Raw genomic sequence first — 11,709 nt, 5'->3', positions numbered from 1 at the left:
CAAAACCAGGTGTACCAACTGACTAAGAAACGACCGTATGACTACGCTGCCAAGAGAACCAAACATGCATCCATTAAGTGATACAATTACAGGAGGGCAGATTAAAACAGAAACTTGAATTAGGGAATACCATAAACTCGATAAAAGTACAAGCTTCTCATCTCAAAGCAAAATTATTGTTTTTCCTTCCCTTCAAGCTACTACAACACGCAAAAAATCAACAAAATCGGCAAAAGGATGTGATTGTAATACCCATCCAAAGAGAGGGAGGGGAATGATGTAGTAACAATCATACCGCACTACAACTTGAGGAAAACAAACTCTTCAATGGCTGGAACGTCACCAATCCTACTCAAAGCTTCCTTGCTGGGTTGATCATCCACTCCAATTGCCATTACAGCTTGCTTCCTGGGGGCAATCCTTCCAACACTCATAAAGCTGACATTCACATTCTCCTCACCCAAAATGCTCCCAACCCTTCCAATCATACCTGGCTGATCGACCTGCCTGCAGAGTATAATACTGCCTTCCAAGCTGACATCAACTTCAAAAGATCCTACCTTTGTCAGATGAGGAATCCCGTCCTTCACCCGCCCCTCAACCTTAATCTCTCCAGAGTCCGATATGGCACTGGCAAATTTGGATTCCACATTGGCAATCTGGACTTGAATGAAATCAAGTGGGTTCTCAGGAGAACCATCAAGACCGATCCTCTCTTCAGTTATTCTGAGACCTCTCTGCTTAGCAGTGAAATCAGCATTAACCAAATTCACAAAGACGCTGGATATCGGCTCGATGATACCCTTTGTGATCATGGCACGAAGAAGCCTGGTGTCAAGGTCATCAGTAGCTCTAGCAGAAGCATATGTCACTTTAACAGTTTTGACACCGCTTCCTCCAGCTACCAATTGGACGGCAAGTCTCCCCAGTTTCTCAGCAAGTACAACATATGGTTTCAGCTCTGTTAATACCTGCAGTTGAAAAGGAATGATAAAATAGTGAACCTTTGTGCTTCTTATAATCCAGAATCACTTTAAATACTAAATTTTATAAAGTATAACTATGTAAGGGTTAGGTGCAAAAGTCCACCCAAAACTATAGGCTCATTTGCAAATGCCCTCTATACTGCAATTTTTTTTAACCAACACCCTAAATCCATATAATTTTGAAATGTCCACCCACCATCCAAACTAGTCAGTAATTATAAATTAGAGGGTCGGGTGGAGTGAAAATTGCAAATTTTAATGCTATAAACAACCATTCAGAAACATAAGGGTTACATCAAGTATAGAAGAAATATAAACTATTAGAGAACCAGCCCATGGCGGAGAAAATGTCAGATTAACAACCCTGTCATAAAACAGACTACTTTGTTGCAACACATGGACTCCTACAGGATATTTTTGATTGACAAAAGAAATGAGAGAGGGGCCACATTAAAATACTAAAGCAAAATTTAAATAAAATACTGGATCTTGACAATGAAAGCCAAGAAAGATGAAAAGACAAGAGTATGTATCAATACCTCTGCAGGAACCATTGGTGCATTGACTGCAGTAGCAGCAAGCTCCCCTTTCAGGGCACCCACAACAGCTTCAGCTATTTCAATAGCCACCCCTTCCTGCACGTTGAACCCAAATATTATTAGAGATAACTTGGATAGAGAAGAAGTTAAGAGCGTATAAATGCTGGTCATTTAACACACCTGAGCTTCCATTGTACTGGCACCCAAATGAGGAGTTGCAGTAATTTTCTCATGCTGAATTATCTTGCTGTCTTTTGGTGGTGGCTCCTGTGTGAAAACATCAAGTGCCGCCTATAACAAAGAGATCACGTTATTGGCTTTCCAAAACAATAAAATATTAGCTCTTCAAGCGTGAGAATGTAAGAACCTGAGCAACAATTCCAGCATCTAATGCCCTCACTAGAGCTTCCTCATCAATAACTCCCCCACGAGCAACATTGACAATCCGAACTCCTTTCTTCATCTTAGCGAACGTTTCGTCATTGAGAATCTTTGATGTAGCAGGAGTAAGAGGCATGTGCAAAGAGATGAAATCCGCAGTTGCTATGGCTTCATCAAAACTCACAAGATCCACACCTATTGCGCGAGCACGGTCTGCTGGGGCATATGGGTCATGCGCAATCACATGCATACCAAGTCCCTTTGCACGCCGGGCGACTTCCGTTCCAACCTTTCCGAACCCCATCACAGCAAGTGTTTTTCCCACAAGTGAAACCCCTACATATTTATTCCGCTGCCACTTTCCTGGATTAACAAAACTGTGTAAATTAAGAGGTCTTGGTGTTTTCTAGATGGCGACTTGAAGCTAATATATTCCATATATTCGTGATCACTAAAACTTGACAAACAAACATATCATTTACTAAAAAATGCCACAGAGTAACCAGGAAACAACCACACATTTAAAATAGGAAAAATAGGATTCCTCACAAATGGGTGGAATCTTTTTTTTGGGGGGGTGCGTAACGGGTGGAATCTTATTTGATTGAGGCAAAAAGCGTTGATTTTGTTTCTTACAGTTATCTAAGAGAAAAACAAAAAGTCACCTAAAAACTTTATCGTTTCACTATATAAATGTTATTTTTTTTCTTTTCTATAAACCCCAGTATCAATTACCCCACAAATCCCAAAAATCTAGAGACAAGAAAGCAGATCTACAAGAAAAAAGCCATTTTCAAAGCAAAATGGGGATCTAAACCCACTTCCATATTCAACAGAACAAACTGTTCGATGAAATGCCAAAGAGAAACACAAATAGATTCACTCACCAGCTTTCACCGAAGCATCGGCTTGGGCAACGTTCCTGGCCATAGCGGCCAGGAGCGCGATGCCGTGCTCGGCAGCGGCGACGGTGTTGGCGGTGGGCGCGTTGACAACCAAGCAACCGTGCTCCGTCGCCGCCGCCAGATCCACATTGTCGATGCCCACGCCGGCCCTCCCGACCACCTTGAGCCGGCCGCCCGATGACTCGAACACCTCGCGGCTCACCTTCGTCCCGCTCCGCACGATCAGCGCGTCACACAGCGAGATCTTCGTGCACAGCTCCTCCGGACTCAGGTTATACGCACAGTCCACGTTCGCAAACTCCTTCAGCAGCTCCAACCCGGCCTCGCCCAGCTTCTCCGCCACCAGCACCGTGGGCTTCGCGTCCAGCCCCCCAGCCGCCGCCGATACCACCACCACTAGCGGCCTCACGGCTCGGCGGCTCGGACCGAGCGCAAAGGAGAGCGCGGAGGTAAGAGGCTGTTTGGAGCTCAACGACGGCGTCTTGAGAAACGGAGTTCGGAGAGCTCGGGACGCTGACGTAGCCATTACCGTTGTGTGTGTGAGAGAGAGAGATTGGTAGCGTACGCGTTAACGTAAGGGATCTGGTGGGTGGTGTTATTATATATGGAGGCGGTTTTTGTGGGTGTTCACTGAATACGGTGGAGTGTGAGAGAGATCCGAACTCTCAGGGTTTTAGCGTTTGAGAAATTGTGAGAGAGAAAGAGAGAGAGATGGTGGGTTTTACACGCGCTCGGAAATGGGGTTTTGTCCACTGAGATTGGTGTTTGGTAAGCGACCTACCGCAGCCAACCATAATTCTGTTTCTGTGTGTTGGATTACGAATCAGGTTTTGATAATCGAAATTAGGATATTATTATTTAGTATTTGATAAGATATAATAAATATTAGATTAGTAAAAGTGGATAAATATTAATATAGTAAACTTTAAATAATTTAATTTGAAAACAATAATTAAGATTTATGGTATTAATAGTTAAATAAAAAGGCGGATAGAGAATTTATTAACATGTTTTTCACTAGTTACAATGTGTATATTGAATTATATTTAGACCATTGTTGATGTCAATTATCATTTTCTGAATTTATTTATTTATTTATTTTTATTTTTTGCAGTGGGTGTTGTTTGGTAGAATTTGTATGTGTTGACTTGAAGTTTATTAACAATAATATCAATTTAAAAATATGAATTTATCTGTTGTAATAATGTAATGAGTAGTAAATTGGCATTATCTAAAATTAAATGAATATTATCTTTAAGGGGATTGAGACATTTTATTTTTATCTTTGGAGAGTACGAAGTATTGAAATAAACTGCGGGATGGTCCTTTTCTATGGTCTTTCCATTTTTCCATTGTTTTGTTTCCTTAATACCGAGGGTGACCTAAAATATAATATATAACAAAATATATTTTTTTACATTTTTATATATTATTGTTCTACTCTATACAAAATATATGATAAACTCTATTTAAAATTTAAAATAAAACAAAACAAAAAATAGGTAAAAAGAGAGAGAGAGAGAGAGAGAGAGAGAATGCACCGATTGCTTCAAGAGTTTTCTTTTATTTTAATTTAATTTAATTAAGGTACATAGCTCCACTGATGGCGCTCTGCTCAAGAGTAAAGTACAAAGTGGGACATGTCAACACCACCTTAACCCATGTTATTTTTTGTTCAAGATTTCAAGCTTAAGCAAGCTCTCATTGTCTCATTATATCATGGCCCCATTCCTAGATTAGTTGTTGAATTAAGTCCCACGTTTGAAAAACATTTCTTAAGATTTAACAAAAAAAAAAAAAAAAAAACATTTCTTAAGAAGTAAATAGTTAATATTAGGAAAAATTTCATTTAACCTCCTTATTAAATTGTCGTCGCTTTTACAATTATGAGACATGTTACATGCACATCATTTGTACATCTTTTGTACATCACTTTTTTAAATCAACCATTGAATCTGTAGGACCCACATATGAATCCATGTGGGTTCTACAACTTCAATGATTGATTCAAAAAAATGATGTACAAAAAATATACAAGTGATGTGCAAAAATCATTTCTCTACAATTACTCCATTCAAACTTCAAAAACTCTCAATTTAGTTTATCCATCTTTCAATTTTTATTTTTTTTTATTTTTAATTCCATCAATTCGTTAAGATTTTTCATTAAATTCTGTCAAAATTTTCATTTTTTTCATAAATAAAATAAAATATTCAGGAGTGGGTATTTTGCAAACTTCATTAAATCATTACCAACACCTAAATCCTTACAATTTTTTCCTTAAAAAAATGACTGGTATTTTGAAAATTTGAATTACCCTCTGATAGGATTTAACGGAAAATCTTAACGGAAGAGTGAAATTAAAAAAAAAAAATGAAAGATAAATACACTAAATTAAAAGTTTTTAAAGTTTATGGGAATAATTAAAAATGTTATGGAGTTGAAGGTGGTTAAGTAAAGTTTTACTTAATATTATATAATTGGGCTCAAACATATTAGTTTAAGTTTTTAATCAAGTGGTATTCTACTATGTTGTTATATTAGGATCTCATTGAAAGAACTCTTTAAAAAACAAATCCCTTCAACAATAAATAATGGACAGAGTTTCCTTCAAACTGGGTTTAAGAAATTTTATCCAAATCAGTCTATAGAAACGTCATGTGTTACTTTTACATACTTTTTAAATAGCAATAACATAGTTAAAAGAAATTTTATTACAAGAGCCTGTGTCTCTTTCAAATTTGTCCTTATTATTTAAAAAGCTTGTGTGTTTTTACATGTAAAATAGACAGATAATATTTTTATAATTTTTTTTATTTTTTTGAATAGATGATATTTTTGTAGATTGAGTTAAAAAAATTTAAAGGAAATCCTTTTATCCTTGAGATTTGAGAACCCAATAATTGATGGGTTTTTTTTCTTTTTTTGGGGGGGGGGGTATTATTTGCACATGTAATTTGTTATTTATGGGAGAGTGGACTAAAAAATGTGTGGCTTTTTAATTGCATAGTTATTAGGAGGGTTAGGGCTATTAATGATGATTGATGAGGCTTGCAGTGTTCAAACTTCAAAGGGGTTGGTAAATGCATGCTTCATGCCTTGGATTGAATGCATGCATCACGCCTTCCAAGTCGCGTCGACGGGAATGCTTCCAAAAGCAACAGTCTCAGTCTAGTGTTAGTATATCTGTGGGACCCAAATGGGATATGCTCATTAGGAGTTGGCGAGGATCTGAAAAAAGAGTCGTTTTCGCTTTGACTATAAATAAGGTTGGTTTGTGTGGGCGTAAAATATTTGTTGAAAAATATGTTTTGTATGTTGAAAAAATTAAAAATGATAATCAAACATAATTTTTTAAAAAATAATTTCATTGATAATATTTTACGGCGAAAAACATTTTACGTCGAGGGTGAATTTGTTTGGTTTTATTTTACCCATTTATTTGATTATAGTTTACAAGAATTGTTAGTGAGAGTAAGAATTAGTTGTTAATCCAATTATTATGGCATTTACCAAGAACAAGCATATATGGTAAGTTTTTGTTTTCAACAAGAATCAAGTCATCTATCAAGTGATGGATGCTGAAAAATCTACTCCCTCCATCCCGCCAATCCTTGTTGCTTAATCAACGGTGGTGGGTCTTATTCAAAAGTCATTTTTTGAGAGAGAGAGAGAAAAAGAAAGCGATTGTCGTTTGCCGTCCCTTAGTCCACTTGGACTAAGGTTTTTTGTTTCCTCTATGAGTTTTTCTCAGTGAAGGCTAGATTTCTCCTAACCTTTAGGGTTGTGGAGCTTTTGTTCTCATAACCTTGTTAGGCTATAGAGGCTTGTATTTGTGTTTTTTCTTTCTCTTTCTTTTGTTTTTAGCAGGAAAGCTCAAAACTAGGTGCTCCAGCTTGGGATGTGGCGGTGTTTGTGTCGTCTAATGGTGGTTGTTTGGTCAGTTTTTTCAAAATTTATTCTTCAACTTTGGAGCCAGATCAACACAACTTTGTTGTTTATTCCAAGACACGCGCCCTTCAGCCGCGTTCTCCGTCGTCGTCCACTCCAGCCGCCGGAAGCTCAGGCTATGTTGGTCGTCGGTGTCCGGCGCGTGGCCTGCATGCACCAGAGAGCCTTTTGCTCTTTGGTGTGTGTGTCTTAAAGCTGAATTCCAACATATTTTTAAAAGCCTGTATTTCTTTCATCTTTTCATATGGATTAAAGAAATGTGAGGTATGGGTCGAATCTTGTAGATTCCTCATATCGACCAGATCTAGTGGTGATTTTAAAAAATAGGAGGATGAGAGAATATGAAAAAGGAATAAATAAATCATTTCTTTATTCTTAAAGTTCAAACTTAAGGCTCCGTTTGTTTAGTCGTAAAATATTTTCTGAAAAATATTTTATGCATTTTTTAGTGTTTGTTGCAACCGAAAATGATGGTCAATAGAAATCATTTTTAATTTGACAGAAAAAAAAAAAGCATCTTTAAATTTTGAAAAATGATTTACGGTTTTTAAAACTGTAAATCATTTTTTGAATTTAAAACTTCACATTATTGCACGCACGTTTGTGGGAATCCGCCACCACCGCCATTGGAGTTTGTTGATAGTCCGAATCTGTTGATGAAGGTTCCCAAATTTCGGGATCCAATTGCCAGAATCCGTTGGCACTGGCCATATTCCAGCAACTGTGCCATTTTACAACGATATTGACCAGATTTCGGCTAGTATTGCCAGAATATGGCAATTGTGTTAGATTTTGGTATATGTCGCCGAAGTTTGGCCGGCCGTACCGGATTCCGCCACAATTGCCGGAATCTTGTCGCCGGTCATTTTTCATCATTGATAAATTTTTTTTACAAGCCAAACACCAAAAATTATTTTCAAGAAAATCAAAATATTTTTCGACAAATAACATTTCATGTCGAAACAAACGAAACATTGAAAAAAAAAAAAAAAAAAAAAAAAAAATCAAATCGAGCTACCCGGGTCAATAACTGCTCTAGGTGCAAGCTTTGGCACCAGCTTAGCTACGGGGATTCGATCATCAAGTCATTTTGTGACAAATGGACCAATTGTCAACGGACAATCATCAATGTCAACATGTCATGCCATTTGAAAACTCTAATAAGTGGCCTATTTAGGGAACAAATTTCACAATCACATCCGTCGGTTTGGCCATTGTAAACCACTGACAATTGGCCCAACCAAAGGTATTGATGCTCATCTCTAATTACAGTGTTTTCTTAGCTTTTCTAACCCCATACAAGAAGTCATAGATCTAATCCCGTCAACACCTGTGGGCAACACACTTCTTTTCCATGGGAAAGCCAAGGCCCATCATTAGTTCTATCCCACAAGTCTGGATAAAAAAGAAATCTGAAGAGTGGTTGAAAGTTGAAACATAGCGTAAACATGAAATAGGCCAACCTGGATTATTGGAAGTGAAGGCAAACCGAGGTCCTCACGCACGTTGTTGATGAACCTCTCCATGTTCACCTGGTACGACTCAGCATCGATCATGTTGATGCAACGTGTCGCTCTCTCCTTGGTACCAAAGCAAGGCCCTGATTTCCCCACCGCCCTTCACGCTCTCCCTCGCCCTCGCCCTCCCCACCATACTCTCGTACAAGTGCTCCCCACGCGCCCACTCCTTGATTGCGGTCCCGCCCACCGCGCAGGGGACCAGTCCGACCAACCCCGCGCGCTCCCTCATCGCGTTGGTGAACGACATTCCCGGCCCCACCCCACACACCTTCTTGGCGTCGATGTCGGCGTGGAGAGGCTCACGCGCGGGCTCCCAGCGGAGCGTGGCACTGAGGCGGAGAATGGAGGGGTTGGGGTGGCACTCGGGCGGAACAACGCCGTCCCAGCGGTGGTGCTTGGTCACGCCGCCTTGGCCGAACATGTTGCTCTGGCCGGAGAGGATGAAGATGTGTTTTGTGGGTGCGTCTTCTTTCGAAGTGGGTATTTCCATGGCTTCACAACCGGTTGGCTTGGGTTGTCGGAAGGATTTAAAGATCTCTAAAATTCAAGTGTATAAGATCGAGTAGTTGAAATGGCACTTGTTGCGATAGATTATTTTTTAACGTTATGGTTTCAAAATTTACGGCTCTGTAAAATTATAGAGCGACAAAATTTAAAACTAAGAACATACTACATTAACTATCCATAATTGACCATATAGGTACTGCATGCATTAATTCTAAAGAAATCGTACAAGTAAGTTAAAAAGTCATATTACTCTTTTAGATTGGTTATTTATACCATCTCTCTTTAGGGTTTGAAACATCTTGAATTGTGAAATCAAGAGCATTCAGCAGCGACATTCAAGAGAAGAACAGAGTGTTGAAACATAATTTTATTTTGTTTTGTTTTTTTAAGGACTTTTTTTTTGATTTGTGGAGGTCGAAGGACTTTGTGTTTTATGCATTTTTGTAATTAGAATCTAGATATTCTTCTGCAATTTTTTTTTTTCTTTATGCTTTCCATTTTCAACCATATCAACCTATAGGAATAAATTTTCATAAAAAATGTTTATTTTTTTTCTGTATTTTTTTTTTTTCCTAATGTTCAGAATTATTTGCGTTTTATTTGTATTGAAATATAATAAGTATCACACAAAGATTCTTACTAATTTTGAATTAATGCTTTGATATTTAAATTAAACTATGTATTCTTCTTGATTTTTTATTTATTTATACTTTTCATTTTAAACCATGTATACCCATGGGAACAAAGATTTAAACATATTTTAATGTATATGGATTAAACTAAGATAAAGACTTATGTTTTTTGGAATTTTATTTTTTTTCGTTTATGTGATTTACTCAATTTTTAGTCATTTTTGAAAGTGTTTTTATACTTGTGAAAGCAAAACAAGGCAAAAATTTATTTGATTGTTGTGCATAAAAGGAATATAAATACTTTTGAAACACCAAAGAGATATTCAATGGTTGATCTTAAAAAAAAGTTGTTAGAGTTGTGCAATAAACATTACTCAAGCATTGAACATGATGTGAGAATTTTGATTCATGCACTACACCATCACAACAAGTGCACAACAACCTCTCATATGAAGGTGGGCCCAGTGTGTGAAGCCCGAGAGATGATTGAGGTACAACCCCTTTATACAACTTTGGCACAACCCACTCAAAGTTGTGATGGGGTTGTATATTTATCATTTCCCGTGAGGCCCACCCTCATGTGAGGGGTTGTTGTACAGTTGTTGTGTTGGTGTCATAAATCTAACATTTTCCTTATTTGATTGGGTTAAAAAAAATATTGTTTAGTTTGTTCAGTATTTTTTTAAATGTTTATAATTACTTGAGTTTTATTTGTATTTAAATATAATAGGTATCACACTAACAATATCATAGATTCCTGCTAATTTTTAATTAATGCTTTGGTAATTAGATTAAACCATGTTTTCTTCTTGCTATTTTTTTTTTTTTTCCTTTATACTTATTTTTCGTTATAAACTATTCATATGAGCACAAAAATTTTAACATGTTTTAATTTATATGGATTAAACTAAAATTAAGTGTCTTAGTTTTTAGTTCATTTGAATGTTTTATAGAATATTTTTGTTTTCGTTTGTATGATTTACTCGATTTTCAGCTATTTTGTTTAGTTTTTACAATGTATTTTTTTTTTTTTTTTTTTTTTAATAATGTTCAGAATTATATGGGTTTTATTTGTATTGAAATGTAATATGTATTACACCAATAATATTAGAGACTCCTGCTAATTTTTTTTTATTAATGCTTTGATAATTATAATCTACAGGTTTTCTTCTCGCTTTTTTTTTTTTTTTCTTATCTTTATATTTCTTTTCATTTTAAACTACGTACTGATAGGAGAACAAAGATTTTAACATGTTTTAATTTATATGGATTAAAATAAAATTAAGGGTCTTATTTTTTTAATATATTTGAATGTTTAATGGTTTTTTTTTTGGTTGGGTATGATTCACTCAAATTTTTTTTGAAGTGTTTTTTTTCTATTTTTAAAAGCAAAATAAGGCAAAAAAAATTATTTGATTAAGTATTGAAACATGATGTGAGAGGATTTATTTGATTGCATTAAATGTTGAGTGAAAAATTTTGTTTTATTTTGTAGGATTTAGCTTAGGTGTTGTAAAAAAAATTACAGCATCATCTTGATCATTGAAAAAACTACAGCCTATGCTGTAATATTTGGAATTTAGATTTTCTTTTTGCTATTTTTTTTTATACTTCTTTTCGTTATAAACTACACCTATGTGAATAAAATATTTTAAAAAGCTTTACTTTTTTGGAGTTAAAATAAAATTAAGAATCTTAACATTTATTGTCTTTTTATTGAAAGATGTATGACAATTTTTTTTTTTTTTTTTTTTTAAAGTATAATTTAACCTATAACGAAGAATTAGCACATAGTGCTGGTTAACAGCTAGTTTGTTATTTATGGGAGAGTGGACTAAAAAATGTGTGGCTTTTTAATTGCATAGTTATTAGGAGGGTTAGGGCTATTAATGATGATTGATGAGGCTTGCAGTGTTCAAACTTCAAAGGGGTTGCCAAGGAATCCTTGGATTGAATGCATGTTTCACGCCTTCCAAGTCGCGTCGACGGGAATGCTTCCAAAAGCAACGGCCTCAGTCTAGTATCAGTAATCAGTATATGCGTGGGACCCAAATGGGATATGCTAATTAATTAATTAGAGTTGGTGAGGATCTGAAAATGGGAGTCGTTTTCGCTTTGACTATAAACAATGTTTGTTTGTTTGTTTGAGCTCAAAATATTTGTTGAAAAATATGTTTTTTATGTTGAAAAAATTAAAAATGATAATCAAACATAATTTTCTAAAAAATAATTTCATTGATAATATTTTACGACGAAAAACATTTTACGTCGAGGGTAAATTTGTTTGG

General features: G+C 36.0%; 1 protein-coding gene and 1 pseudogene across 1 annotated transcript; both read right to left on the bottom strand.

Annotated features, from left to right (window-relative positions):
- Nucleotides 1-99: 99 nt before the first annotated feature.
- LOC133880961 (D-3-phosphoglycerate dehydrogenase 1, chloroplastic-like) lies at nt 100-3,576 on the bottom strand. Its single transcript, XM_062319932.1, has 5 exons — nt 2,794-3,576; nt 1,893-2,269; nt 1,706-1,816; nt 1,526-1,621; nt 100-971 (listed from the first exon to the last, which is right to left on the bottom strand). The coding sequence occupies exons 1-5, from the start codon at nt 3,335-3,337 to the stop codon at nt 300-302; spliced, it is 1,800 nt and encodes a 599-aa protein (XP_062175916.1). The 5' UTR covers nt 3,338-3,576; the 3' UTR covers nt 100-299.
- A 3,986-nt stretch (nt 3,577-7,562) lies between these two features.
- Nucleotides 7,563-8,829, bottom strand: LOC133882362 (probable carbohydrate esterase At4g34215; annotated as a pseudogene).
- Between the last annotated feature and the right edge of the window lie 2,880 nt (nt 8,830-11,709).

Source organism: Alnus glutinosa, chromosome 11 (assembly GCF_958979055.1).
Source record: "Alnus glutinosa chromosome 11, dhAlnGlut1.1, whole genome shotgun sequence".
Classification (NCBI taxonomy): Eukaryota; Viridiplantae; Streptophyta; class Magnoliopsida; order Fagales; family Betulaceae; genus Alnus; species Alnus glutinosa.
The sequence above is the reverse complement of the archived record's forward strand: the minus strand, read 5'-3'. Positions and strand labels throughout refer to the sequence as shown.

Bases quoted from the DNA above. Each gene is read 5' to 3' on its own strand.
- LOC133880961 (XM_062319932.1), bottom strand. From the start codon at position 3,337: ATGGCTACGTCAGCGTCCCGAGCTCTCCGAACTCCGTTTCTCAAGACG. The intron at 2,270-2,793 runs GTGAGTGAATCT...TTGTTAATCCAG, and splicing joins CGATGCTTCGGTGAAAGCTG to GAAAGTGGCAGCGGAATAAA. The intron at 1,817-1,892 runs GTTCTTACATTC...TCTTTGTTATAG, and splicing joins ATGCTGGAATTGTTGCTCAG to GCGGCACTTGATGTTTTCAC.